This window comes from Lissotriton helveticus, chromosome 12 (assembly GCF_964261635.1).
Source record: "Lissotriton helveticus chromosome 12, aLisHel1.1, whole genome shotgun sequence".
In the NCBI taxonomy this organism is placed as follows: Eukaryota; Metazoa; Chordata; class Amphibia; order Caudata; family Salamandridae; genus Lissotriton; species Lissotriton helveticus.
The window spans coordinates 787,306,607-787,332,956 of record NC_136073.1 but is presented as its reverse complement, the minus strand read 5'-3'; the positions used below and the strand labels follow the sequence as shown (position 1 = coordinate 787,332,956).

The following is a 26,350-nucleotide window of genomic DNA, read 5'->3' as shown; positions in this document are numbered from 1 at the left end:
TTTACGGTAGTCACTGAGATTACTACAATTCCTCCTGATCCTTAAATATTGACCATAGGGCAGATTCTCTCTCAGTGGTCTAGGATGGAAACTCTCGAATCGTAAGAGATTGTTCTTAGCCGTAGGTTTAAAATGGGTCTTTGTTTCCAAGTGTGTTCCCTCCTTTGTGATTGTTAGATCAAGAAAAGTCAGAGTAGTGGGGTCTTGTGTGTATGTAAATTTTAGGTTGTTGTCCAGGGTATTGATCCACTCGAAGAACTCAAGCAGCGTTTCTTCTGGCCCTTGCCATATCGTCAGGACATCATCTATATAGCGCTTCCAGAGAAGGATATGTGACGAAAATGGATTCTGGTTATTTAAGATGAATTTCTCCTCAAAGTAGTACACATACAAACCTGCCACGCTAGGAGCAAATGTGCTTCCCATCGAGGTCCCACCTATTTGGAGGTACAGGGTACCCTCGAACTCGAAGTCGTTCTTTTTAAGTGCTAATCTAGCACATTCAAGAATAAAATTCCTTGGAGTTCTGTGAGTCCAAACCTCTTTTTCCAGTGCTCTTTCTAGTACCTTCAGAGTGTCATCTTGAGGTACTTTGAGGAGAAATTCATCTTAAATAACCAGAATCCATTTTCGTCACATATCCTTCTCTGGAAGCGCTATATAGATGATGTCCTGACGATATGGCAAGGGCCAGAAGAAACGCTGCTTGAGTTCTTCGAGTGGATCAATACCCTGGACAACAACCTAAAATTTACATACACACAAGACCCCACTACTCTGACTTTTCTTGATCTAACAATCACAAAGGAGGGAACACACTTGGAAACAAAGACCCATTTTAAACCTACGGCTAAGAACAATCTCTTACGATTCGAGAGTTTCCATCCTAGACCACTGAGAGAGAATCTGCCCTATGGTCAATATTTAAGGATCAGGAGGAATTGTAGTAATCTCAGTGACTACCGTAAACAAGCAGGAGATCTAACCAACAAACTCCAAGCAAGGGGCTACCCAGACAACATCCTGAATAAGTGCCAAAAACGTGCGAGGAACCAGCCGCGAGAGGCACTCCTGGAGGACATTACCAGAAAACAAACAGACACACCTCTGACATGTGTGACCACTTTTTGCACCGCGTCTAACCTAATGTCGAAATCTATCAATAAACATTGGAAGATCATTAACACCGGCAATCTGAAATGGGAAAAACCCTTATTTGCCTACAAAAGAGCAAGGAGTATACGCGACAGTGTAGTGAATACCAGACCTAAGAGACAAGCTGAAGGAGAACCTACAGTGCTCAACGCATGGGGCCTACCGAAGGTTGTGGGACACTACAAATGCGGGAATTGCAGTGTCTGCCCTCTAACAGAGAACACCAAGACACTACTGCTGGAGGAAGGCAAGATCTGGACCATCAGATCCCACACCAATTGCAACAGCTCGCAGGTGGTGTACCTTATTACTTGCCCATGCAACATTAGATATGTGGGTATGACCAGTAGGAAGATCAAGCAACGCATATGCGAACATCGTAGCACGATCCGCTGCCAAAAAACAATGACTAAACTCACAGAACATTTTCTGTCTATGAAACATGGCCCCAATGACTTTAAATGGACCATTATTGAAAAAGTTGAAAAGGAGTCCAATCTCTTTGAAAAGGAACAGCGTTGGGTTTATAGACTGGCCACTCACAAGTTGGGCCTGAACGACAATATCCCTTGGAATTCAGTTAAAAACTAACACTTCCACGACTGATCTGTGCAATTTTCTGTATGTCTCTTGTTTTGCTGCATGATTTGTAAACTGACTTGGCTGCAATACTATGGCGCTAGATTATCCCTTCTCTTTATCCCCCCTGCTAACTTGGGTCACATTCGTTTTCATAAGATGTTGGTCACATTTACTAAACCCCTGTGTTGTTTCGATTTGCACTCGACTAAATAGCCATTGTCACGAGGCTATCGAAATAAACAAGTACTAGCACTTTAATTCCCATCTACTGAATGACGCTGTTGACAGCAGGGTGTGCTCTCTGTTTGGCAGTACGTACAGTGACGTTTAACTGTTCATACCCCCATGAGCTCCCCTTCCTATTGGCCATTCAACCGCCCACACGCCCAGCGCCGATCACGCCCTACCCGTCCAACCACGCCCAACCCGGAAACGGCATGCACATTTACCCCGCCGGCTCCGCAGCTCAGTAACCCACGGAGCACTCGCGGTGACGGTGTAGGTGCAAACGGCGCCTCATTTTCCTCTTACAAGTAAGATTGTTCCTTTACGGTGACGCCTTAAGCCTCTATGGATCAGAGTTTCATTATCGCCAATACCCTGTATTGTTACTGTCTACTTAGATCGTAACGAGAAAAACGCCAGTCCCGGAGTGGCTCATGGAGCATTGAATATAAAGCTCCTAGTAAGATGATCAGCCTGAACTTTCGTTCACTATACTCATGCATGCTAACCACTACCAGGCACCGTCGCTCCACGTGTGGTCGTTGTATCATGTCCATAATTAGTTTTTTATGTCACGTACCTATTTGTTATTTTAATCCTGCATAGTCGCCTTCACTTGCACGACGACTCCGCTGTTTCTCAGCCACTGAGACACAAACACCCAGCACTTCGCCTTTACGTGTCCAGTGCTTTTCCCATAACTAGCACTGACACCAAGTGATTTGAGTATCATAGATACATTGGGTGTGCCACCACGTGGTATGTGGCATTATTGGGACTTATCTCACACGTCCCTCACATCAAGTTTATGATGAATGTTGATGAACATCACCACTCACCGATTGTGTGTTATGTATGTCTTTATATATGTATATGTTCGTTATCCACAACCCCTTTTTCCCTCATTTTTCTCAACAGGTTTTTTCAACAGACTAAAGAAGAAACCAGTTTTTGGAGATTCATTTTGTTTCTCCTACTGCTACCTACGAGGATAGGGTGCGCCTTAGCGTGCGCATACCGTCCCGAAGGTACCCCACGGTCCTGACGAATACCTGTTAATTTGACACATAGGTAGAAACATGTAGACCTTTTTATCCCACACGCCATATAGTATTTTCACCGACAGCTCTCCTAATTGGGCAACAGGTGCCTCCTTCTTTTAACTATATCCGTTACACCCCAGAATAAACCACGTAAGTGGGCAGTTCCGGATATTTTTAATAACACTTAGTTCTTCCCTTACACACATAAAAGAAATAAAACCAGCTCCACTGTAATCAGGTGTCGCAGCACACCTGGATGGCATTCGGCTGTCCGGGTGGGACCCCGATGATGAAGCATGTCACCAACTAGGTTGGTGAGTGAGGGGTCTTCTTAAGGACAAAGGACGTCCTTTCTTTGGATTGTGGCTAACACACAGACTCGCCTCTACTGAGGTTGGGTGTATCCCCCAGGTGTAACTCCCTTATTGTTGTTTACTGTACTGATTCCAGCCAGGGGAAATTTGGTCTTCTTTGTAAAACGACATGGAAAAGAAATGTTGCATATACATTTGGTGGTGGGGAACTTGACCTTGCAATGATAACTTAAATCATTATCTGAATTAATAAGGCAGTATATTGCATTTAAATTTCAAGCCTAACCAGTGAATGGAAATACCAAGCAGGATGTCAATACAGGGAATCAGAACTAGCCAATTGAGGCAGATCTATGCATGACCGGTGTGTACTACATTGAGAGAAGCTGTACTTCAGACAAAAGTGGATTAAGAAGTATTGGGTTCTTCAGAACAAAAGTTCACACTGGAGTTAACTAACTAAAGCTCGGGTAGAAGTGCTGAAGCTATTCAATCAATCTTTGGAGAGCTACAACCCTTCTGTCCACTCCTAATGGGGTTGCGAGGATTTTACGTACTTGATCGCCAAAACATCTGACTAGGGGGTTGCAGACTGGCCACTACAAAAAGACTGGTTTGTTCACTTGGCCTCCAATGCTGGCTAGACATGAAGCGGGGATTGTGCCCCGAAACATTCTTACCAAAAAGGGGGTTTACCTATGCCTCTTATCAGCACAATTGTGTGCACATAAATCAACATTATAGAGAAAACCACATCAATTAGTAAACTCTGACAATAATGTCATTTGCATTTAGGCTTTTATGTATTCAAAATTTTTAAGAAAAAAACAAGGAAAGATACATCGTCAACTAAACTTTGAGCAAACATGAATTATTGCTAGGGAAAAGAAGAGAAAGCATTGTGTACAAAAATAAACCTCAAACAAATGAGTGCAAATGAATTCACAAATAGTGCAAAGCTATTTACATATTCACAAGTGTAACAGTATCATGCAGTCATATGAGAACAATATGAGAGAAATTTGTAACTTGTGTATTCAATCACAATTCCTGTTGCTAACTATTTATCTTAAGCGTAGGAATCCAAAAATGAATTGAGACAAGACAGTGACATTTTGTCACAAACTAGCTTTTTTTGCCGACGCGTTTCGAAATCCAAAGAAAAAATCGTCGGATTCTCATCAGAGCGTGGAAATGTATCCGTCGATACTGTTTGGGGAAAGAAAGAAGGGGAGGCGAGTTTAGAAGGCTGAGCCTTTCATCATGCATTAAAAAGTCTTTTCCCAAGTGAATGCACCCGAGGGTGCAACATACCTCATACGACCAATAATAGTTGGTCACAAAACGTTATTTCAAAAATCCAACCGAGTCATCAGACACTGTGGTAGTCAAACCTGCAAGGAAGTGACATGGCTAAAGTCAGTGGCTGCCATGTGAGACGCAACTTAATGGACAAAGAGGAAGGTAAACCAAAGCTGCAGTTACCTTCATTCCGTTGAGCGGAGGACTCGTGGTCAAGGTGCTGAATAACAATGATACTCTGTCCCTTGAAATTGCTGCAAACATCAAAGGGATGTGCATATTAGGAAAAACACGTCGCGTGTATACATTTAAATTTAAATAACCCCGAGTTAACTGGCCAACCTTACTTTGTGGTCGATTCGCTGGGAATGGATGCAGGAAGAATCCAATGCGTTAAGCCCTCATAGCGTTTTAGACTTGCTTGAAGGGGAAGCAACAAAGTTGCACAAAGTCAGCTTGATTCCTGAATAAATGACGGAATAAGCGTTAATGTGAGACCCACGGCGTGGGCAGAGGCATGTGAATGCGCACAGAGAGTGGAGGGGCAAAAAACGGGACTCACCAGGCGTGCTTGATTTGCCGCGGTGTATTCCCAAGAAGAAAGGCAGAGAAGGCGGAACGCTACCGCGTTAGTATTGTTGAAAAGCCACCCAATGGTCACATGCAAAAACCAGCGAATCAGAGTAATGAATTACTATGATGCATACCGCTAAGGGTTATGGGACATGTAGTCTTCTGTTGGAAGGGACAAAAAACGGAATAGAGCCACTTATATTCTCGTTACCTCACTCAAAACATTTAACCCATTGTTGACGCTATTGAACTTCATAATGAGGTACGCCTCTTTGCGTAAAAGTGCAGCCTCAATGTCCTGTGTACATTGTTTAGGGTCCACCCATGTGAGGACCGTCCACCTGAAATCATTTTCACCATGGTTTTTATTAAGAAAATGTTCAACCATAGGTGCAGAGGTCACCTTTTTCTTCAACCTGGAACGGTGTTGTGTGATTCGTACATTAACGGCTTGACTCGTTTTTCCTATGTACACTTTATTGCAGGGACACACCACAGCGTAGATGACATTCTTGGTGCGGCAATTTGTAAACATTTCATGTTTCCATCTGACCCCATCATGGTCAAATGTGTTTCCTTCCAGGGTTGTCGAACACGACACACAATTGCCACATTTGTGGTGCCCGCTTATTGGTTTGAGATTCCACTGTGATATCAAGTCACTTTTTGGTTTGGGGATATAACTATCCGCCCTGATCAGATGTTGCCCAATGCTCTTATTTTTGCGCATGGCGAAAATGGGTTTCTTTAGGGGATGTTCCAAGTCCTCCAGTAAGTGCCAATTCTTCAGAATTATGCGTTTGAACTGATTTGTGTGTGGTCCAAAGGTAGTGACACACACCAATTCATTTGTGTCATTTTTATCTTTTTTCTGAAGCAGATTCTCCCTAGGAGTGAATCTGGCACGTTTTTTTGAGTGCTTAAGAAGTTTTTTGGGATAACCCCTGTCAGCCATCTCTGCGCAAAAATTTGTAGCATGATGTTCAAAATCTGAGATATCAGTGCAATTTCTCCTTATTCGGAGCAACTGCCCAAAAGGGAGATTTTCCTTCAAAAAACGTGGATGCGAGCTTTTAAAATGAAGGATGGTATTCCTATCTGTGTTTTTTTTGTGTAAGGTGGTTGTGAGGATGTCATCGCGGACGCCAACTGTGATGTCCAAAAAAGTCATTTTCGTTTTGCTTGATTCAATGGAGAAACTGATGTCCCTGTGCCGAGAATTTAGCCAATTGTAGAACTGGTCAAGTTCTGTCTGGTCTCCTTGCCATAGGAGCCAGACATCATCAATGTATCTAAGCCATTGACTTATATGGCCACCAAATGGGTTGTTGTTATATATGAACCGTTGTTCATACTGGGCCATATACAGTACCGCCATCTCAGGAGCGTAAGGGCAGCCCATGGCGATGCCCTTGATCTGGACAAAAAACGCATTTTCAAATGTGAAATAATTACTGCGTAACGTGATCTCAGCAAGTGATACGATGAACGAAGTGGGGACTCTGTGTGGTCTTTCGCGTTGGTCGAGATAAATCTCTAAAACCTCCAATGCCTCGTCCTGAGCGCACACCACCTGGCCGACCAATTGTATCGGGGTGCGATTCTGCACTTGAACCAGTCTCTAAATATATAGATTTTTTTCTAAAACCATTTCTACCACAGGTCAAATCGTATCTCAGGGACACAACCAACTTTATCAATAGGATGGAGGGACAATCATTCAACAAAGATACACACTTGATGGTGACACTTGACGTTAACTCTCTCTACACCCAAATACCTCAGGACGAGGCATTGGAGGTTTTAGAGATTTATCTCGACCAACGCGAAAGACCACACAGAGTCCCCACTTTGTTCATCGTATCACTTGCTGAGATCACGTTACGCAGTAATTATTTCACATTTGAAAATGCGTTTTTTGTCCAGATCAAGGGCATCGCCATGGGCTGCCCTTACGCTCCTGAGATGGCGGTACTGTATATGGCCCAGTATGAACAACGGTTCATATATAACAACAACCCATTTGGTGGCCATATAAGTCAATGGCTTAGATACATTGATGATGTCTGGCTCCTATGGCAAGGAGACCAGACAGAACTTGACCAGTTCTACAATTGGCTAAATTCTCGGCACAGGGACATCAGTTTCTCCATTGAATCAAGCAAAACGAAAATGACTTTTTTGGACATCACAGTTGGCGTCCGCGATGACATCCTCACAACCACCTTACACAAAAAAAACACAGATAGGAATACCATCCTTCATTTTAAAAGCTCGCATCCACGTTTTTTGAAGGAAAATCTCCCTTTTGGGCAGTTGCTCCGAATAAGGAGAAATTGCACTGATATCTCAGATTTTGAACATCATGCTACAAATTTTTGCGCAGAGATGGCTGACAGGGGTTATCCCAAAAAACTTCTTAAGCACTCAAAAAAACGTGCCAGATTCACTCCTAGGGAGAATCTGCTTCAGAAAAAAGATAAAAATGACACAAATGAATTGGTGTGTGTCACTACCTTTGGACCACACACAAATCAGTTCAAACGCATAATTCTGAAGAATTGGCACTTACTGGAGGACTTGGAACATCCCCTAAAGAAACCCATTTTCGCCATGCGCAAAAATAAGAGCATTGGGCAACATCTGATCAGGGCGGATAGTTATATCCCCAAACCAAAAAGTGACTTGATATCACAGTGGAATCTCAAACCAATAAGCGGGCACCACAAATGTGGCAATTGTGTGTCGTGTTCGACAACCCTGGAAGGAAACACATTTGACCATGATGGGGTCAGATGGAAACATGAAATGTTTACAAATTGCCGCACCAAGAATGTCATCTACGCTGTGGTGTGTCCCTGCAATAAAGTGTACATAGGAAAAACGAGTCAAGCCGTTAATGTACGAATCACACAACACCGTTCCAGGTTGAAGAAAAAGGTGACCTCTGCACCTATGGTTGAACATTTTCTTAATAAAAACCATGGTGAAAATGATTTCAGGTGGACGGTCCTCACATGGGTGGACCCTAAACAATGTACACAGGACATTGAGGCTGCACTTTTACGCAAAGAGGCGTACCTCATTATGAAGTTCAATAGCGTCAACAATGGGTTAAATGTTTTGAGTGAGGTAACGAGAATATAAGTGGCTCTATTCCGTTTTTTGTCCCTTCCAACAGAAGACTACATGTCCCATAACCCTTAGCGGTATGCATCATAGTAATTCATTACTCTGATTCGCTGGTTTTTGCATGTGACCATTGGGTGGCTTTTCAACAATACTAACGCGGTAGCGTTCCGCCTTCTCTGCCTTTCTTCTTGGGAATACACCGCGGCAAATCAAGCACGCCTGGTGAGTCCCGTTTTTTGCCCCTCCACTCTCTGTGCGCATTCACATGCCTCTGCCCACGCCGTGGGTCTCACATTAACGCTTATTCCGTCATTTATTCAGGAATCAAGCTGACTTTGTGCAACTTTGTTGCTTCCCCTTCAAGCAAGTCTAAAACGCTATGAGGGCTTAACGCATTGGATTCTTCCTGCATCCATTCCCAGCGAATCGACCACAAAGTAAGGTTGGCCAGTTAACTCGGGGTTATTTAAATTTAAATGTATACACGCGACGTGTTTTTCTAATATGCACATCCCTTTGATGTTTGCAGCAATTTCAAGGGACAGAGTATCATTGTTATTCAGCACCTTGACCACGAGTCCTCCGCTCAACAGAATGAAGGTAACTGCAGCTTTGGTTTACCTTCCTCTTTGTCCATTAAGTTGCGTCTCACATGGCAGCCACTGACTTTAGCCATGTCACTTCCTTGCAGGTTTGACTACCACAGTGTCTGATGACTCGGTTGGATTTTTGAAATAACGTTTTGTGACCAACTATTATTGGTCGTATGAGGTATGTTGCACCCTCGGGTGCATTCACTTGGGAAAAGACTTTTTAATGCATGATGAAAGGCTCAGCCTTCTAAACTCGCCTCCCCTTCTTTCTTTCCCCAAACAGTATCGGCAGATACATTTCCACGCCCTGATGAGAATCCGACGATTTTTTCTTTGGATTTCGAAACGCGTCGGCAAAAAAAGCTAGTTTGTGACAAAATGTCACTGTCTTGTCTCAATTCATTTTTGGATTCCTACGCTTAAGATAAATAGTTAGCAACAGGAATTGTGATTGAATACACAAGTTACAAATTTCTCTCATATTGTTCTCATATGACTGCATGATACTGTTACACTTGTGAATATGTAAATAGCTTTGCACTATTTGTGAATTCATTTGCACTCATTTGTTTGAGGTTTATTTTTGTACACAATGCTTTCTCTTCTTTTCCCTAGCAATAGTTCATGTTTGCTCAAAGTTTAGTTGACGATGTATCTTTCCTTGTTTTTTTCTTAAAAATTTTGAATACATAAAAGCCTAAATGCAAATGACATTGTCAGAGTTTACTAATTGATGTGGTTTTCTCTATAATGTTGATTTATGTGCACACAATTGTGCTGATAAGAGGCATAGGTAAACCCCCTTTTTGGCATTAATAGGCCCTACCTACCCTCTTTCCCACAGGGCCAAACCCCCCCCCTTTTTGTCCGAAACATTCTTAAGCAGCACATTCATGCTCTCCACCTCAGGGGTTAATTTGATCTTGCAAAATCCTAAGAAGGCCCCCCCCCCCCACCTCCACTTATTAAGTTATCAATACAGGCTTGGGACTGGGGTAAAACACAGAAAATTAAAAGCAAAGGGGTCCTACTAGCCTGAAACACTTTTCACTTGAGAATACATCCAATCTTAAACAGATCCAAACCAACTCTGTATATTTTTTTCACACATTTACATTTTCTTTTTTTATACATTTTTTTACAACCGATTTATTGTTAGCTTCTTCCTACAATTCTAACACTGTTTTCATTCATCATTTTAGGCTAGCTTTACATTTGTTATTTAATCTACATTCTTTAGCAGTTTAGTTGAAGTCATCTTTGCCTGGGGAGGAGGGATTGAGAAAGTTCCTTTCTAAACAGAAAACGATGAATTGATTACGATGTTCTCATTTATAGTCTTTACTTTAATTTCTCAATTTCAGAGTTCTGTGTCTCTGGGCAGTGAGTATGACCTGTCTGACACCTCTGTCTGCAGCTACAACTTCCACAGATCAGCAGATCGCCTAACAGAGAGCAGTGAGGAGACCCCCACTGTGGAGGTGAGTACCACAATATACACAAATCAGCCTCTCCTGGTTCATCCAGCCCTCCTTCATGCGTCATATTTATTACTGGTCTTGCTTGACTATCCTTCAACATTATTCCAATTTCTTTGATTTCCCCCACTGTCACTTCTTCCGTCTTGCATATTTTCCTAAGCATGTTTCTTCTCTTTTATTATCCTGCTGTTTGGGCAAGGTGTCCTGGTTACTTATGATTAATTACGTACTTGATGTTCAATAGTTGACAGCATTCAAGGCATGTTTTTTTAAATCCAAAATGGCCTCACTCATGCACATTTGGACCCTCCAACATCCCCCTGTTCGTCAGCCAGTTAGGGGGCCAGGATTGTCACAAGCATTTCGAGCCAGATGTACGGCCATTGATGTTTGTAACTTGCAAATTGCATTAAAAAATTGCGAGTTGCAATTTGCAAGTCGCAAACATCAATGTACAACAATGTCAGAGATTCCAAATGGGGTCGCAAATTGCATGCCTCATGCATATTAATGAGGCACTTGCAATTTGCACCCCATTAGGAATGGCTGGCCCTCCCAGATATGGTGGCCTGCTGGGCTCAGCAGACCTGCATGTCTAGGATAGCTTTTAGATAAAGCAGTTTTTAAAAAAATGCAGCTCGTTTTACTTAAAGGAAAACGCGATGCATTTAAAAAAAGAAAAATGAACATTTTTGTTTCGATTTTTAAGGGCAGTTAGTGGTACCTGGGTCCACTGGCTGCTCCTAAAAAATATTTTCCCCTGCATTCACAAAGGAGAAGGGGGCCCCTGGGGACCCCTTCCCGTTTGCAAGGGCTTTACCACCCTTCTGAGAAGGGTGGTAAACTGCGACTGGTTTGCGACCGCAATTGCGGTTGCAAAACAGTCTTGCATAGGGCTCAGACTCGCTATTAGGAAGGGATGTCCTTGGAACGCCCCTTCCTAATAGAGAGTCGCTAATACTATTTTGCGAGTCGCAAATGATTTGCGACTCGCTAAATAGGGTTAGTACATGGCCCATTTGTTTTTTGCATGCGCAAACGGGTCGCAAACCCGTTTGCGCATGCAAAAAAAGGTTCGTACATCAAGCCCTTCTTTTCGTAGGTGGGATTCGACCAAGATGTCAAACTGACTATTTTTGTTGATTTTACAGCTATATATACCTATAAGCTGTACACGGAGGAAAAGGACGGGTTCGTGCGCGACGCTAAGGATTCCGCAGTTCTACTTAGAATATATATGGCCCACAGTGCAATACACTGTACTATTTGAAAATTTTGAATATTTTTGGAACAGTAGGTTTAGGACAGTAAGAAAACATTGAGGCGCTCCATATCACTTATCCTGTTGAAATTACGTGTACACAGATTTATTTACTTAAATTCTGTGGAGTGCCTTGAGCAGTCTCGACAGCCCATTCCTAGTTATTGATTGGCCTTCGTGGGGCTATCTTACTCCTTCTGATAGATACATCTGCCGTGTGGATTCCTCACCTTGTGAATATCCCCTTGCGTCAGCAACATTCGGAAATTCTTTTTGTAGCCTCGCGCCGACGTGGATTCGGACGTCACAGAGACACGACATCGCTCGCGACTCCGCTGACGTCACCGACGCCTATAACAGGCCCACGCCGGAGTGATGACATCAGTTCCCTTTTTTCCGCGTCGTCGACGCTAACGGTTTCGGGATACTCTGTAGCTTTACTGGTGACTTTGTTACTATTTTTCTTAGATTCTCCATTCTCTGCTCTTTTTCTTAGATTGTCATGTCGACAAAGAAAACAGGTTTTAAACCTTGTAGAGAATGTGGAAAGATGATGTCCGTTACGGACCCACACCAAGACTGCATTTGGTGTCTGAGCTCTGACCATGACGTGGATGGGTGTTCGTCGTGTCAGAAAATGAATCCGAAGGCTCTACGAGAAAGGGAGTCAAAACTTCTTGTGGCTAAGCTGAAGGCGAGTAAAGTTAGAAGGTCTTCAAAACACTCGAAGAGATCGAAGTCGAGGTCCAGGTCGAGATCTCGTGAGGCGTTGGTCTCAAAGTCGTCATCTGATCATGCTTCCGGCTCTCGTAGAAAACATAAGAAGAGGAGACATGAGTCCCGACGTCATTCGGATGATAGGTCTGGCTCAAGATCGAAGTCTCCAAAGAAAGTGAAGTCGAAGGTAATTCCTCCACAAGTGTCGGATCAGGAAGGTGAGGCCTCACCTTCGGAGTCGATAGTCCATTCTCCGACTCCGGTTCCGGATCCGACTCCGGCTCCGTCTCCGGCTCCATCTTCGAATCCTGAGGACGCTGATGGAGTTCCTGTTGAAGAGGAGACTTCGAATCCTGTTAATTTAACAGATTCTAATCTGCCTCGAGGTCAACCTGAGCATCCACCATTTCCAGCTCCAGGTCAGGACCCTTCTGCGTTTCTAAATGCAATGTATGGTGTTTTCTCAAGATCATGGCACCCCTCTGGAGCACCTTCGGGTCCCATGGGTCCACTGGCTTTTAATTTGGGTGTACCTCACTCATATGCTCCGGCACCTTTCATGCCATATATGCCAGCCCGACCCCGTTGTGGCAGTACCAGGCTCCACCAAGGTCGACGCCGATATCGACGCCGGCTCGACCGAAGTCGACGACTCCGGCTCCGGCGTCGCCGGCTCCAAGCAAGTCTATGGAACATCCTTCCAAGCCTTCGGATTCGATTCCGACGTCGGCTCCGGCGCCGTCGGATTCGACATTGGATCCGGCTGCACTTAGAGTTAAACTGAGGTCTAGGAGAGAGGCTCAACGTCTCCTAGATGAACAGAGATTTTGTGAGTCTCATTCAGACTTGGAAGAAGGTGAGCTGGATGGGAATGATTTCGAGGACCTGGCAGAGGCGAGTGGTCTTGAATTTTCTCCAGAATGGGCTTTACCTTCGGGGTCTGATACACCCTCTAGAGATGTTCAACCATACCACGTTGTTATGAAGAAGGCAGCAGGACTTTTAGGTTTGACTTTACCTACTGTCGAATTTAAGTCAAATTTGCTGACCGAGGTTCTTCATTCTCCGAACTCAGCAGTAGAACCTTTACTACCATTTAATGATGCTTTAACAGAGCCCATTATGGAAGTATGGAAGAAACCTTTTTCTGCTCCTGCAGTTTCAAAAAGTGTGGCTAGGAGGTATAGAGTGGCTCCTGAAGATCCTGCCTTCTTGTCATCTCACCCTTCTCCTGAGAGCTTGGTGATTCAGGCTGCTTGTTCTAAGAAGTCGGTTGGTGCTTTTCCGCAGGTGCCTGGCGACAAAGAGGCCAGGAAACAGGATCAAGTCGCCAAAAAGACTTTTTCTTTTGCTAGTATGGCATTAAAATCATCTAATGCCACTTGCCTTATGGGTAGATACATACATGCTCTTATGGACTCTATGCGTTCATTGATCCCTAAGGTTCCGGAGGATAGTAGAAAAGACTTTGAGGAAGTTTTATCTGACTCTCAAGCGGCAGCCCATCAGGTCATACAAAGCGGCCTCGATACTGCTGATTCGGTGGCAAGAATCATGGGCACAGCGGTTGCCACAAGGCGTTCGGCTTGGTTGAAGTCATCTGATTTTTCAACTGATGTGCAGTCTGTTTTATTGGATTTGCCTTTCGATGGTGAAGGACTTTTTGGAAAGAAAGCAGACACGGCCTTGGAGAGATTCAAGGATAGCAGAGCAACCGCTAGATCTCTTGGCCTTCAGATCAGAGGTTCTACAACCAGAAAATTCAGAGGGTTTGGTCGCTCTTCCTTTCGTTCATATAGACCAGGTCAACAGCAGCAGCAGCAACAACAGCAGCAGCAACAAAATACCGTGTATAGATCATACAGGGGAAAGCAGAGAGCACGTCCTCGAGGACGTCAGGCCTCTTCCTCCTCCATCTCCTCCAACCCCCCAGCCACGGAAAAGCAGCCCTAGATCCGCCATTCAGGATCATGTGGGTCCGGTGGGGGGTCGGCTTACCCACTTTCTACGGGATTGGGAATCGGTTGCATCAGATCTTTGGGTTCTCAATCTCGTAGAAAATGGGTATGCCCTTCCCTTTCGGGAATTCCCTCCAAATTACCCTCCTTGTCAGGGATATTGCTCAGAGGAACACCTGTTACTCCTTCAGGAGGAAGTTCAAACTTTATTGAGAAAAGGTGCGATAGAGGTGGTTCCGGAGCAGGAAAGGGGTCAGGGATGCTACTCCCGGTATTTCCTGATACCCAAGAAGGATGGCAGGCTTCGTCCAATCCTGGATCTCAGGATCTTGAATTTTTATCTAAAGCAGGAGAAATTCAAGATGCTCACCCTTGCTCAGGTTCTTCAGGCTCTGCTGGAAGAAGACTGGATGGTGTCGCTCGACTTGCAGGATGCGTATTTTCATATCCCAATCCTGAAGTCGCACATGAAGTATCTCCGTTTTACGGTGGGATCGCAGCACTATCAGTTTGCGGTCCTTCCGTTTGGTCTTACTACAGCACCTCGAGTCTTCACCAAGGTGATGGCAGTGGTGGCGGCGCATCTCAGAAGATCAGGGATTCCTGTATTCCCTTATTTGGATGACTGGCTGATCAAGGCAAAGTCGTCAGAGAGAGTGCTCCATCATCTGCAGGAGACAACCCAGTTGTTGTACAGGTTGGGTTTTTCGATAAATGTACCCAAGTCTCACCTGGTGCCCTCCCAGCGCAACCTGTTCATAGGTGCTGTACTGGACACAACTGTATGTCGTGCATTCCCTCCCCTTCAAAGGATTCACGACATACAGGAAATGATTCCTTAATTTACAATGGAGCGGTCGTTCCAGTCCTAAAGGTCCTTCGCCTGCTCGGTCTGATGGCTTCATGCATTCTGTTGGTCAACCATGCACGCTGGCACATGAGGGCGCTCCAGTGGTGCCTCAGCAGGCAGTGGTATCAGCACAACGGAGATCTCAGGGAGTCAGTGAGGATCTCCAGAGAAGCTGCGGCGGATCTGTCTTGGTGGGGCGTGGAAGGCAATCTGTCTCAAGGAAAGCCTTTCCAACTGCCTCCATCGGTTGCCACAGTGATAACGGATGCATCCACTCTCGGTGGGGTGCTCATCTGGGGGATCTGGAGGTCAAGGGTCTTTGGTCTCCAGAGGAAAGGTTGCTTCACATCAACCTTCTAGAATTGCGGGCAATACGTTTGGCGCTCAAGGCCTTCCTCCCTTCCCTTCGCGGTCGTTCGGTCCAGGTCCTGACGGACAACACGACCGCGATGTGGTACATCAACAAACAGGGAGGAGTGGGGTCGCAGTGTCTCTGCAGAGAGGCTCTGCGCCTCTGGTCCTGGGTTCAGGACCATCAGATTTGTCTGATGGCAAATCATCTGGCCGGGGTTCTGAACGTTCGTGCAGACAGTCTGTCGGCAGTTCTCTGCCGACCACGAGTGGAGGCTTCACCCAGAGGTAGTTCACGACATCTTTCGGATGTGGGGGACTCCTCGGGTGGACCTGTTCGCCACTCGCGAGAATGCTCACTGCCTGTCGTTCTGCAGTCTCCAGTTTCCGATGCAAGGAGCCTTGGGGGATGCGTTTCAGTTGAGTTGGAGAAATCAACTCCTTTACGCGTTTCCTCCCATACCTTTGATTCCTCGGGTTCTGAGGAAGATTCGCCAAGACCGGGCCCAAGTCATATTGGTCGCCCCGGACTGGCCAAGAAGGGTGTGGTATACAGATCTTCTCCACCTCTCCTCTCACCCGCCGCTCCGTCTCCCTCTCAGGGCAGACCTCCTCTCTCAGATGGAGGGGCAGGTTCTACACCCCCACCTCCAGACATTACACCTTCATGCCTGGAGATTGAACGGGGCAACCTGAATTCCTTTTCCCTCCCGCCTGACGTTGTGGATGTCATCTTGTCAGCCAGGCGTGACTCCACTAAGTCCATTTATTCTTATAGATGGTCAAAATTTGTCATGTGGTGTGGGGAAAAGTCTATTGACCCTTTGAGAGCCCATTTATCTGATGTTCTCCAGTTTGCTCTTTCTCTGGCGCAACAGGGGCTTGCTGTTGCCACAGTGAAGGGCTATCTTTCAGCGCTGTCGGCATTTCTCTGCTTGCCTGACCAGCCATCTCTTTTTAAGTCTTCTGTGGTTTTAAGGTTTTTGAAGGGCCTCACAAATAAGTTTCCTCCTACTCCTTTTATTGTGCCTCAGTGGGACTTAAATCTTGTCTTGACTTTTCTGATGGGTGCTCCTTTTGAGCCTCTTCACAGATGTCCCATGAGACTTCTTACTCTTAAAACAGTCTTCCTCGTTGCAATAACCTCGGCAAGGAGGGTAAGTGAGCTTCAAGCTCTTAGTTTCAAGCCCCCTTTCTTGACCATTCATGCTGATCGAATGGTTCTTAGGACCAGGGCTGCTTTTCTGCCTAAGGTGGTAACTCCCTTCCATTTAGGACAGTCCATTACCCTACCTACCTTCTATCCTCCCCCTCACCCTTCTAAGGAGGAAGAGAGACTACACCGTCTGGACCCCAAAAGGGCGGTGTCTTTTTACTTGGACAGATCTAAAGACTTTCGTCTGGATGACCAGCTCTTCATTGGCTTTGCTGGCTGCAAGAAAGGAAGAGCGGTCCATAAGAGAACCTTGTCGAGATGGATCGTCCTCTGCATTAAGATCTGCTACTCTTTGGCCGGGGCGGAACCTCCAGAGGGTATAAGGGCTCATTCAACTAGAGCTAAATCTTCGACCTCAGCATTGGCTAGAGGTGTGCCTGTTGAGGATATATGTAGAGCGGCAACTTGGTCTTCCCTCCACACTTTCGCGAAGCATTACTGCTTGGATTCCGAAGTGAGGAGGGACGGCCATTTTGCGCGTTCTGTCCTTCAGGATTTCCTGGTTTAGAAGAGTGGACACCCTCCTCCGGGAGTAGGGACTGCTGTGGGACTCTATTCACAAGGTGAGGAATCCACACGGCAGATGTATCTATCAGAAGAACAAGTTACTTACCTTCGGTAACGCTTTTTCTGGTAGATACAATATCTGCCTGTGGATTCCTCACTGACCCACCCGCCTCCCCGTTGTCCACTCTTCTATACCAGAGTTACTGTAATGTAATGTATATTTATTTTGCTATCATGGAAATGTTTCTATTGCTTTCCTGCATTTGCTTTACACTGTGTGTTTTGCCCTTACTATTGTGTACTGTGTATACTTTATACCTTTCTACTGTCATTGGTCCGTCCGTGTGCCTCGATGGCACGGAAAAAAGGGCGGAACTGATGTCATCACGCCGGCGTGGGCCTGTTATAGGCGTCGGTGACGTCAGCGGAGTTGCGAGCGATGTCGTGTCTCTGTGACGTCCGAATCCACGTCGGCGCGAGGCTACAAAAAGAATTTCCGAATGTTGCTGACACAAGGGGATATTCACAACGTGAGGAATCCACAGGCAGATATTGTATCTACCAGAAAAAGCATTACCGAAGGTAAGTAACTTGTTCATTTGGATCCGTATGTCAGACATCTGGTGGAAGTCTTTCTGTTTAATACAGGCGTACTTAGGAATATATTTAAGAAGTCAACCGCTGCTACACAACCGCGGTTACCAAGTATTGCTGGCATTTCTTACAAAGTGCTCATAACTAATGATACATTTTTTGCCCTGAGGAAGTTCCCTATATGGAAATGAAACGTGTTGGCTGTATTGTTTATACCTGATGCTTTTAAAAAGAGATTTTTTTGGAATAAAAAAGTTATTTTCTCTAACTATTTTGGTCTCTTGGACTTCTGGAGCTGTGCACCCCGTTCATCACAATATAACTATAAGCTGTATCAAGCATATCTGACATTAACAGTAATTTGCTAAAAATGTAACTTCAACAGAGTGTGATTGAACCAAGAGTTCTTGTTTCCGTTTCCTGTCAGACATTCTTAAAACATTTGAAAATAAATATACTACCAATTATTGCTGGGTTCTTTAAAGTTGGTCCTGGAGGGCCAGATCCATGGCAGATTTTTAGCCTATCCCCATTTAGATAAATGTAGCTGTCTTAAAAATCTGGCATGAATCCAGCCCTCCAGGACTGACTTTGGAGAACACTGAATTATTGCAATGAAATTGAAATATTTTGAGTTCATTCAGAGAGGCTCAAAGAAAGTGACTTTTAAAGTGACTACTACTTTTGCAAAAAAAAGTTAGTCATGCTTTCTGTCAATGGCCTGTTTTCATAAAGCTTTACTTGACTGTCTCTCTATTTGATTAATGTAATTTCTGATTTTCTTGTTAATCATGAATTTGAACTGCCGGCTTTGCATCTACACCCCTATGGACTGGCAGTACAGAGTTTGCATACTACAGTTGTTAAGAATGCCTTGTTGAATTATCAGAGGAGTCTGATTCTAAAGAAAATGCAATTTTTGTTTTTAATCATTTGGTTTCTATGTTCATAGTATTGAAGCCTCACAGCTCTAGATGGGTTTGGTTGTAAAAATTATTACTATCAATTGCCAAGTACCAGTACATCAAATATACAATTAGAAAATGGTTAGACTATATTCAATACCTGGTTCCTAACATTTCCCTAATAGAAATATGAAATTCCACAGCCTAGATGCATTATCGATCAGTGAAGCCACCAACAGAAGCAGAACCCTTTTCAAGACATTCAAGCACTGCTTCAATTCCCGCCAGACCTATTCCTCACTCCATCAAAACTACGCCATCAACCTCTTCTTCAGTTAAAAAAATGCAGAAGAGCAAACAACATATAGACAACACCAATTTCACTCCGTTTCTTCTGCCCTTCACTTACCGTAGTATTCTGCAACACTCCGCATTCGAAGCGCTACCTCTCACAGATCTTGCTGACATACTCTGCTCCTTAATAGCAACTTCTTATGACAATATCTATTCTCGTCTTTCGTCTAAACTCTTCCTGAGGTTGTGTTCTTCCCTTGTATACGATTTTTGATGCCTCGCGCTCTCAAGTCAGCTTCCTATTAGACATGGATGACCTTGCAACACCTGTCCATGACTCAAATACCAGTTGTCAGCAAGATCATTGAATGTGCAGTCTAATTTCAACTCAATCAATCAAGAAATTTGTATAGCACGCTACTCACCCGGAGGGTCTCAAGGCGCTTGGGGGAGAGGGGTCCGCTACTGCTCGAACAGCCAGGTCTTGAGTTGCTTCCTGAAGGAGAGGTGGTCTTGGGTAAGACGGAGGTGGATGGGGAGAGAGTTCCAAGTCTTGGCTGCCAGGTAGGAGAAGGATCTTCCTCCCATGGTGTCTCTTCGAATGCGTGGAACGGCGGCGAGGGCGTGGCTGGTCGATCGTAGCTGGCGGGTGGGAGTGTAGAAGGTCAGGCGGTTGTTGAGGTACCTGGGGCCCATGTCGTGGAGGGCCTTGTGTGCGTGGGTGAGGAGTCGGAACATGATTCTCTTGCTGACGGGGAGCCAGTGCAGGTCTCTCAGGTGTCCGGAGATGTGGCTGTGTCGGGGGATGTCCAGGATGAGTCGTGCGGAGGCGTTCTGGATGCGTTGGAGTCTTTTCTGCAGTTTGGCTGTGCTTCCGGTGTAGAGGGTGTTTCCGTAGTCCAGTCGGCTGGTGACGAGTGCCTGGGTGACAGTCTTCCTGGTTTCGGTGGGGATCCATCGGAAGATCTTTCGGAGCATGCGTAAGATGTTGAAACACAATGATGAGACGGCGTTGACTTGTCTGGTCATCGAGAGGGAGGAGTCCAGGATGAAGCCCAGGTTGCGTGCGTGGTCCGTTGGTTTGGGTGCGCTGCCCAGGGCAGGGGGCCACCAGGAGTCGTCCCAGGCAGAGGGTGATGATCCAAGGATGAGGACTTCCGTCTTGTCAGAGTTCAGTTTCAGGCGGCTGTTCATCATCCACTCGGCTACGTCTTTCATCCCTTCGTGTAGGTTGGTTCTGGCGGTGGCTGGGTGGTTGGTGAGGGAGAGGATCAGCTGGGTGTCGTCGGCGTAGGAGATGATGTTAAGGTTGTGTTGGCGTGCGATGGCTGCGAGAGGGCTCATGTAGACGTTGAAGAGGGTGGGGCTGAGTGATGATCCTTGTGGTACGCCGCAGATGACTTCGGTGGCCTCGGATCTGAACGGGGGGAAGACGGACTCTCTGGGTTCTTCCGGCGAGGAACGAGATGATCCACTCCAGTGCCTTCTCTTGGATTCTGATGTTGTCGAGGCGTTGTACTAGGGTGCGGTGGCAGACAGTATCGAACGCTGCGGAGAGGTCCAGGAGGATGAGGGCCGCTGTTTCCCCGTTGTTGAGCAGGGCTCAGATGTAGTCAGTGGCTGCGATGAGGGCGGTCTCGGTGCTATGGTTGGCTCGGAAGCCGGACTGCGAGTGGTCGAGGGATCCGTTTGTCTCGAGGAAGGCAGCAAGATGTCTGTTGACGGTCTTCTCGATGACTTTGGCAGGAAACGGGAGGAGTGAGATGGGGCGGTAGTTCTTGAGGTCAGTGGAGTCTGCTGATGGTTTCTTCAGGAGGGCGCTGAGATTGGCATGATTCCAGCTCTCCGGGAAGGTGGCGGTGTTGAAGGAGCAGTTGATGATGTCCCGGAGTTGGGGTGCGATGACGGAGTCGGCCTTGTTGAAGACGTGGTGGGGGCATGGGTCGGTTGGTGATCCGGAGTGGATGGTGTTCATCGTGTGGATGGTGTCGTCAGTGCTGACCGGGGTCCAGGCGCGGAGGGTGGTGGTGGGGGGCGTTGGTTCTGGGGTTGGGAGCGTGGTCTGTGCGCCGAAGCTGTTGTGTATGTCTGCGATCTTGCTGTGGAAGAACGAGGCGAGTGAGTCGCAGAGGTCTTGTGAGGGAGTGATGTCGTTGTTTCCGGCGCTGGGGTTGGAGAGCTCTTTGACTATGCTGAAGAGTTCCTTGCTGTTGTGTGCGTTGTTGTCTAGTCGATCCTTGAATGCTGTCTTCTTGGTGGTGTGGATCAGCTGGTGGTGTTTCCGGGTGGCGTGCTTGAGGGCGGTCATGTTGTCTGTAGTTGGGTTTTTTCGCCAGGCTTTCTCGAGGGTACGGCAGTTCTTCTTGGAGTTCTTGAGGTCGTCATTGAACCAGGAGGTTTTCTTGCTGCCGGGCCTGCTGGGGTGGTTTTTCAGGGGTGCGAGGTCGTCCGCGCAGTTGGTGATCCACTGTGTGAGGTTGTTGGCTGCTTGGTTGGGGTCCGTTGATCTGGCGGGAGGGTTCTGGTTCAGTGATGTGGTGAGCTGGTCGGTGGTGATCTTGTGGAGTGGGGTGGAGTGGAGTCCGGTGGAGTGGCTGAAGGAGATGTACTTGCTGGAGGAGAAGACTGGGTCAAGCGTGTGTCCGGCGTAGTGGGTGGGGGTGTTCACCATTTGCTTGAGTCCGAGGTTGGCGGGGTTGTCTAGCAGGGTGGTGGTGGTGTTATCGTTGTTGTTCTCCAGGTGGAAGTTGAGGTCCCCTAGGAGGATGTAGTCAGCGGAGGGGAGGGCGTGTGGGCTGATGAAGTCTGCGATGTCTTCGCTGAATTGTGTGCGGGGTCCTGGGGGTCTGTAGATGAGGGTGCCTCTGAGTGTGGTCTTGGGGTCGGTGTGTATCTGGAAGTGAAGATGTTCGGCGGCTTTGAGGGTGTCGTCGGAGTTGGTCGTGATGCGGATGGTGTTCTTGTGGACGATGGCGATGCCTCCCCCTTTCTGGTTGACGCGGTCCCTCCGGGTGATCTTGTATCCGTCCAGGATGGGGATGGCGATGTCGGACGCTGAGGATGCTGTGGGACTGGCAGGTGGGTCAGGGATTAGAGACACACCAGTCTGTTGTGGTAAAGCAGGCTTTATTGGGATACCCCGTTTAGAGTTTAACATTAGAGTCCTTCTTGTCCTAAACGTCAGTCTCTCTTTTGCGAATTGGCTCGAATCCGTTTTGGCGGTGGTAGGGGATTCCTCTGTGCTGTCGTGGTGCGTCTCCCCTTTAGGCTGTCGCGACGAGGTGTCTTCTCCTCAGGCTCCGGGTTCCCCAGGGAAGAGAAGACCAACAGAGATAGGGCCGTTAGGGTTTGTCCTCTGGGGGTTCGTGCACCTTGGGGCCGTGTTGTGGAAAGGGTTCACCCGGTGAGACTTGACACACCGTATAAGCGTGAGATGGTGAGCACAGAAGGTGAGGGATATACGCGGGGTAAAGACACACTAGGATGGGAGGACTAGGGATTGAAGGGGCTATGTACACTCTCGCTACACGCGCTTGCTCCCCACCCAGGCCGCCATACACTGCCGTACCTGAGTGAGCCACGCTCCTCCCCCGGGAGAGTGGCACGGCGGTTCGCGGTGTCGTTGGCCTCCTGGCTTTCCGTGGGACCCTTCTCCGTTTTCCTCGTTCTCTTCTTCTGGTTTCCGCCTGGTCTCTTCGCTCCGTTCTCCTCGCTTCTCCTCGCATCCGGCTCCTCTCCTCTCCTGCTCCACCGGGGTGACGTCACACGCCCCGTACCATACTTCCTCTGTTTTGTCCAATTCGGCGGCTCTGACGTGGACCGGAGGGCGGGCCTCCTCCTCAGCAAACTCCCACTTAAAGGGACCACGGTCTATATCTTCATGTTCGTCCAGTTCTGTGTCCCAAGGAGCCGTCTGTAGAGAAGGAGGCAGCACAGGGTCAGTTCTGGGGGTCCACCACTCCTTGTCACAGATGCGTTTATCCAAGTTTCCGTGAGGAAGGCGATGTCTGGAGATGTGGTGTCCGGCAGGTTCCATAGTTTCACGGCGTGTCTGTGGACGGAGCGGGTGTTGAGCAGGATGCACTTCAGGTGGTTGCTGCTGGTGCTCGGCTTGGCGGGTGCAGTGCAGGTCCGGATGCAGGAGAACTTGCAGGATTGGCAGGTGAAGGGTCCGTGGGTGCGTCCTGGGGTGGCTCGGTGGCAGCCGGGGATCCGGCCGGTGTTGAGTGCGTTGAGGGTGGCGGCGTCGTACGTCCGGCGGATTGGATGCCATCTGCGGGGGCTAGGGGGTCTGGCGCTGGGCGCGGTCCAGGCGCGGACGGGCGCAGACGGGCTTGCCTTTGGCGTGCCCTCGGCGCACATTTGGCGCACCCGCTGCGCGTACGCGCGGACTCTGCCATAAATGGAGAGTGGGGGGGGGCGGTGGAGGCACACAAAAGCAATCAGGGGCACAACAGAGGACAAGAGAAATACAATTACTGGCACAATACAATTACTGGCACAATACAATTACTGGAAAAATACAATTACTGGCACAACGAGATCAGGGGCACAACAGTGAGGCAGATACGAATGGGCAGCGGCGGCAGCAAACGGAGACCAGGCACACTAAGGATGGGCCACGCGGCGGGTGGAGCGGCCGGCTCTGACCAGGTCAGGTCATTGGTGCTAACCATCTAATGCATTCCTTCCAGAGTGGCTGCAGATCACACTGAGACACGGAGACCACTACATTACACATCCTAGACTATGCCATCATGACCACAGATGAAGACGACCCCTGCCTCTTTATTGCTGGACCTCTCATTTGACTAAGACACAGTTCCCCCCACTGTCGTACACACCCTGGAGTTTTAAATGGGATTCACCGGTAATGTCCTTCGGTGGTTATCTTCCCACTTTTCCAACTCACACCATTTTGTTCAAATGAGCACTTCCAGCTCCCAAAAGATCCCTACACCTACAGAATTCCCGTTTTTCCATACTATCTCCTATCATCATCAACCTCTATATGGACATACTTGGTGCTCTACTTGCAGATAACAGCACCAAGATTCACCAATTTACCAATGATTCACCACTCTACTTAAAAGTCTCCGTTGCCTTAATCATCCTTTGCTTGAAGCTCAAACCAACCAAGACAGAATTTCTGGCATCTATCAAGAACAATAAACAAGAAACATTACAAACCTGGCTGAATTACATGAACCTTAATGGCTTCGAACCCCAACTTTCACTGAGTGGCCAGTCACTTGGATTCACCCTAGCCTTGACCCAAACCTATTCCTCAAGGAACAGATTGCCAAAATAAAAAAACTTGGTACTTAAAAAAAATAAGGATAGAATAGTGAAACCCTTTCTTCCAGAAAGCGACTTCAGAACAGAACTGCTGATCAAGGCATCATACTCTTGCATCTGGATAGCAGTAATGCCCTGTTTCATGACCTCTCTGAATCCACACTGGCACCGCTTTAGAGCATCCTACACACAGCAGCACGTCTCCTCCAGGGCTGTTAGAAATATGTGTACACCAACTCATCCTGATGGAACTTCATGGGCTCCTGTTGGCGGCCCTCACCATTTTCAAAACCAGCTGCACAATTTATTAAATCCATCACGGCCATCACCCCTGCTTATCTTGGACAGAAACTCACCATCTCTGGTTGCTGTTTAAACACCTGCTGCCAGGACACCCTCAGACTACAGACTAAGAACTGTAAAAAAAAAAAAAAAAACAAGGCAGCAGGCCTTTTCCATCTCTGCACCCAAGATCTGGACCAACGTCCCCATATCTATAAGGAGCACCACAACACTGCTCCAATTTAGGCAATGATTAAAGACTCCCCCTTCTTAAAGAACACTACAGCACAATGTATTAACCATCCATAAATAAGCTATCTCTGTCACTTGTTGACTTTATGCTTGTCTTTGGGTTGTATGACTGAACCACGTATGCGATTACATCACAAGCCTTAACACACTGTCTTCACCACGACCGTACCTTTACGACACATGCCTTTACAACAAATTTCATTGTAAAGGCATGATTGGTAAAGGCATATGCGTGGTAAAGGTTGCAACCCAGCCCTGAGCCCTAAAACCCAGCCCTGAAAACTACCTGACTCCAGCCCTAAAAACACCCCAGGTACCCGCCCTGAACCCTAACACCTGCCCCCAGTCCTAAAAACTACCCCAACCCCGCTGTGAACTATAAAACCCAGCCCTCAGCCCTGAAAACTACCCTGTCCCCAGCTCTGAGCCCTAAAACCAGCCTCTCCGCCATAAAAACACCCCAGCCCCCACGCCCTGAGCCCTAAAACCTGCCCCAGCCCTAAAAACGACCTCAACACCAACCCTGCCCAGGAAACTACTCACCAATGTGAGTCCCGATCCTTCCCGTTCCTCACAATCTCTTCCCATTCCTCACAATCTCTTCCAGGCAGGAAGTCCCTCCAAGTCTCCATACCGACCACCCATTCGCTCCGAGTCTAGAGCGCTTAGTGCCTTTATCACGCATATGCCTTTACAATGGCAACTGCTTATTCATGGTAAAGGCAAGCGTGGTAATGCTTTCTTTGTAACGGCACACATGGTTCAGACCACGTAGGAAATGCTGTTTTACTTGTCTTTGAGATCTATTCCTAGTTTAATGTCTAACATTCAACGTCTATGATGAAGGACCCCCACCTCACACTGGCAATAGAAGACCTTAGGGATCATCATTGTTCCTCTGTTATGTCTGTTTTCTTCTTATCTCTTTGTTTAAAGTAGAAAATCTTCTTGTGAGCTTGAAATCCGGCTCATCTGATGATCCCTGTCCTTCTAGAATTCTCAAACTTGCTCCACACCTGATTGTGAGCTTCCTTGCAAAGGGCTTCAACCAGATATTGTCAAAAGGAGTTTTTCCTCAACCTTGGAAGGACGCAGTTGTTATCCCCTCCAAAAAATAATCGAACAGGGATGCAGAGAATCTTACAAACCTGCACCCTGTTTCGCTGTTGTCTGCACCAGCTAAAATTTTAAAAGTATATTTAAACCAGGAATTGGCTGAGTTCATAACTGCCCGAGATGTATTGGACCCCTCACAAAATGGATTTTGCAGCAGTCCTAGCACTGAGCCGGCATTGGTTCCCGCTGCATATTTTATACGCTGCTGGGTGGACCAGAAAGGTGCCCCTATTTTAGTAATGTTGGATCTGTTTGCGGCATTAGATATGATATCACCATCCTGCCTGGTGCAAAAATTGTATCAGACAGGGGTAAGGGATACGGCACTGGATCTTTTAGAGTCCTTACT

The 26,350-nt window shown here is 46.9% G+C and overlaps 1 protein-coding gene across 2 annotated transcripts in view; it reads left to right on the top strand.

Annotated features, from left to right (window-relative positions):
* Positions 1 to 26,350, top strand: part of DENND4B (DENN domain containing 4B) — a 294,054-nt gene that overhangs the window by 190,254 nt on the left and 77,450 nt on the right. For both annotated transcript variants that reach the window (XM_078670188.1, XM_078670189.1), the window contains exon 21: positions 10,284 to 10,400. In XM_078670188.1, the coding sequence (XP_078526314.1) occupies positions 10,284 to 10,400 (117 nt within the window). The remainder of the gene's footprint in view (positions 1 to 10,283; positions 10,401 to 26,350) is intronic.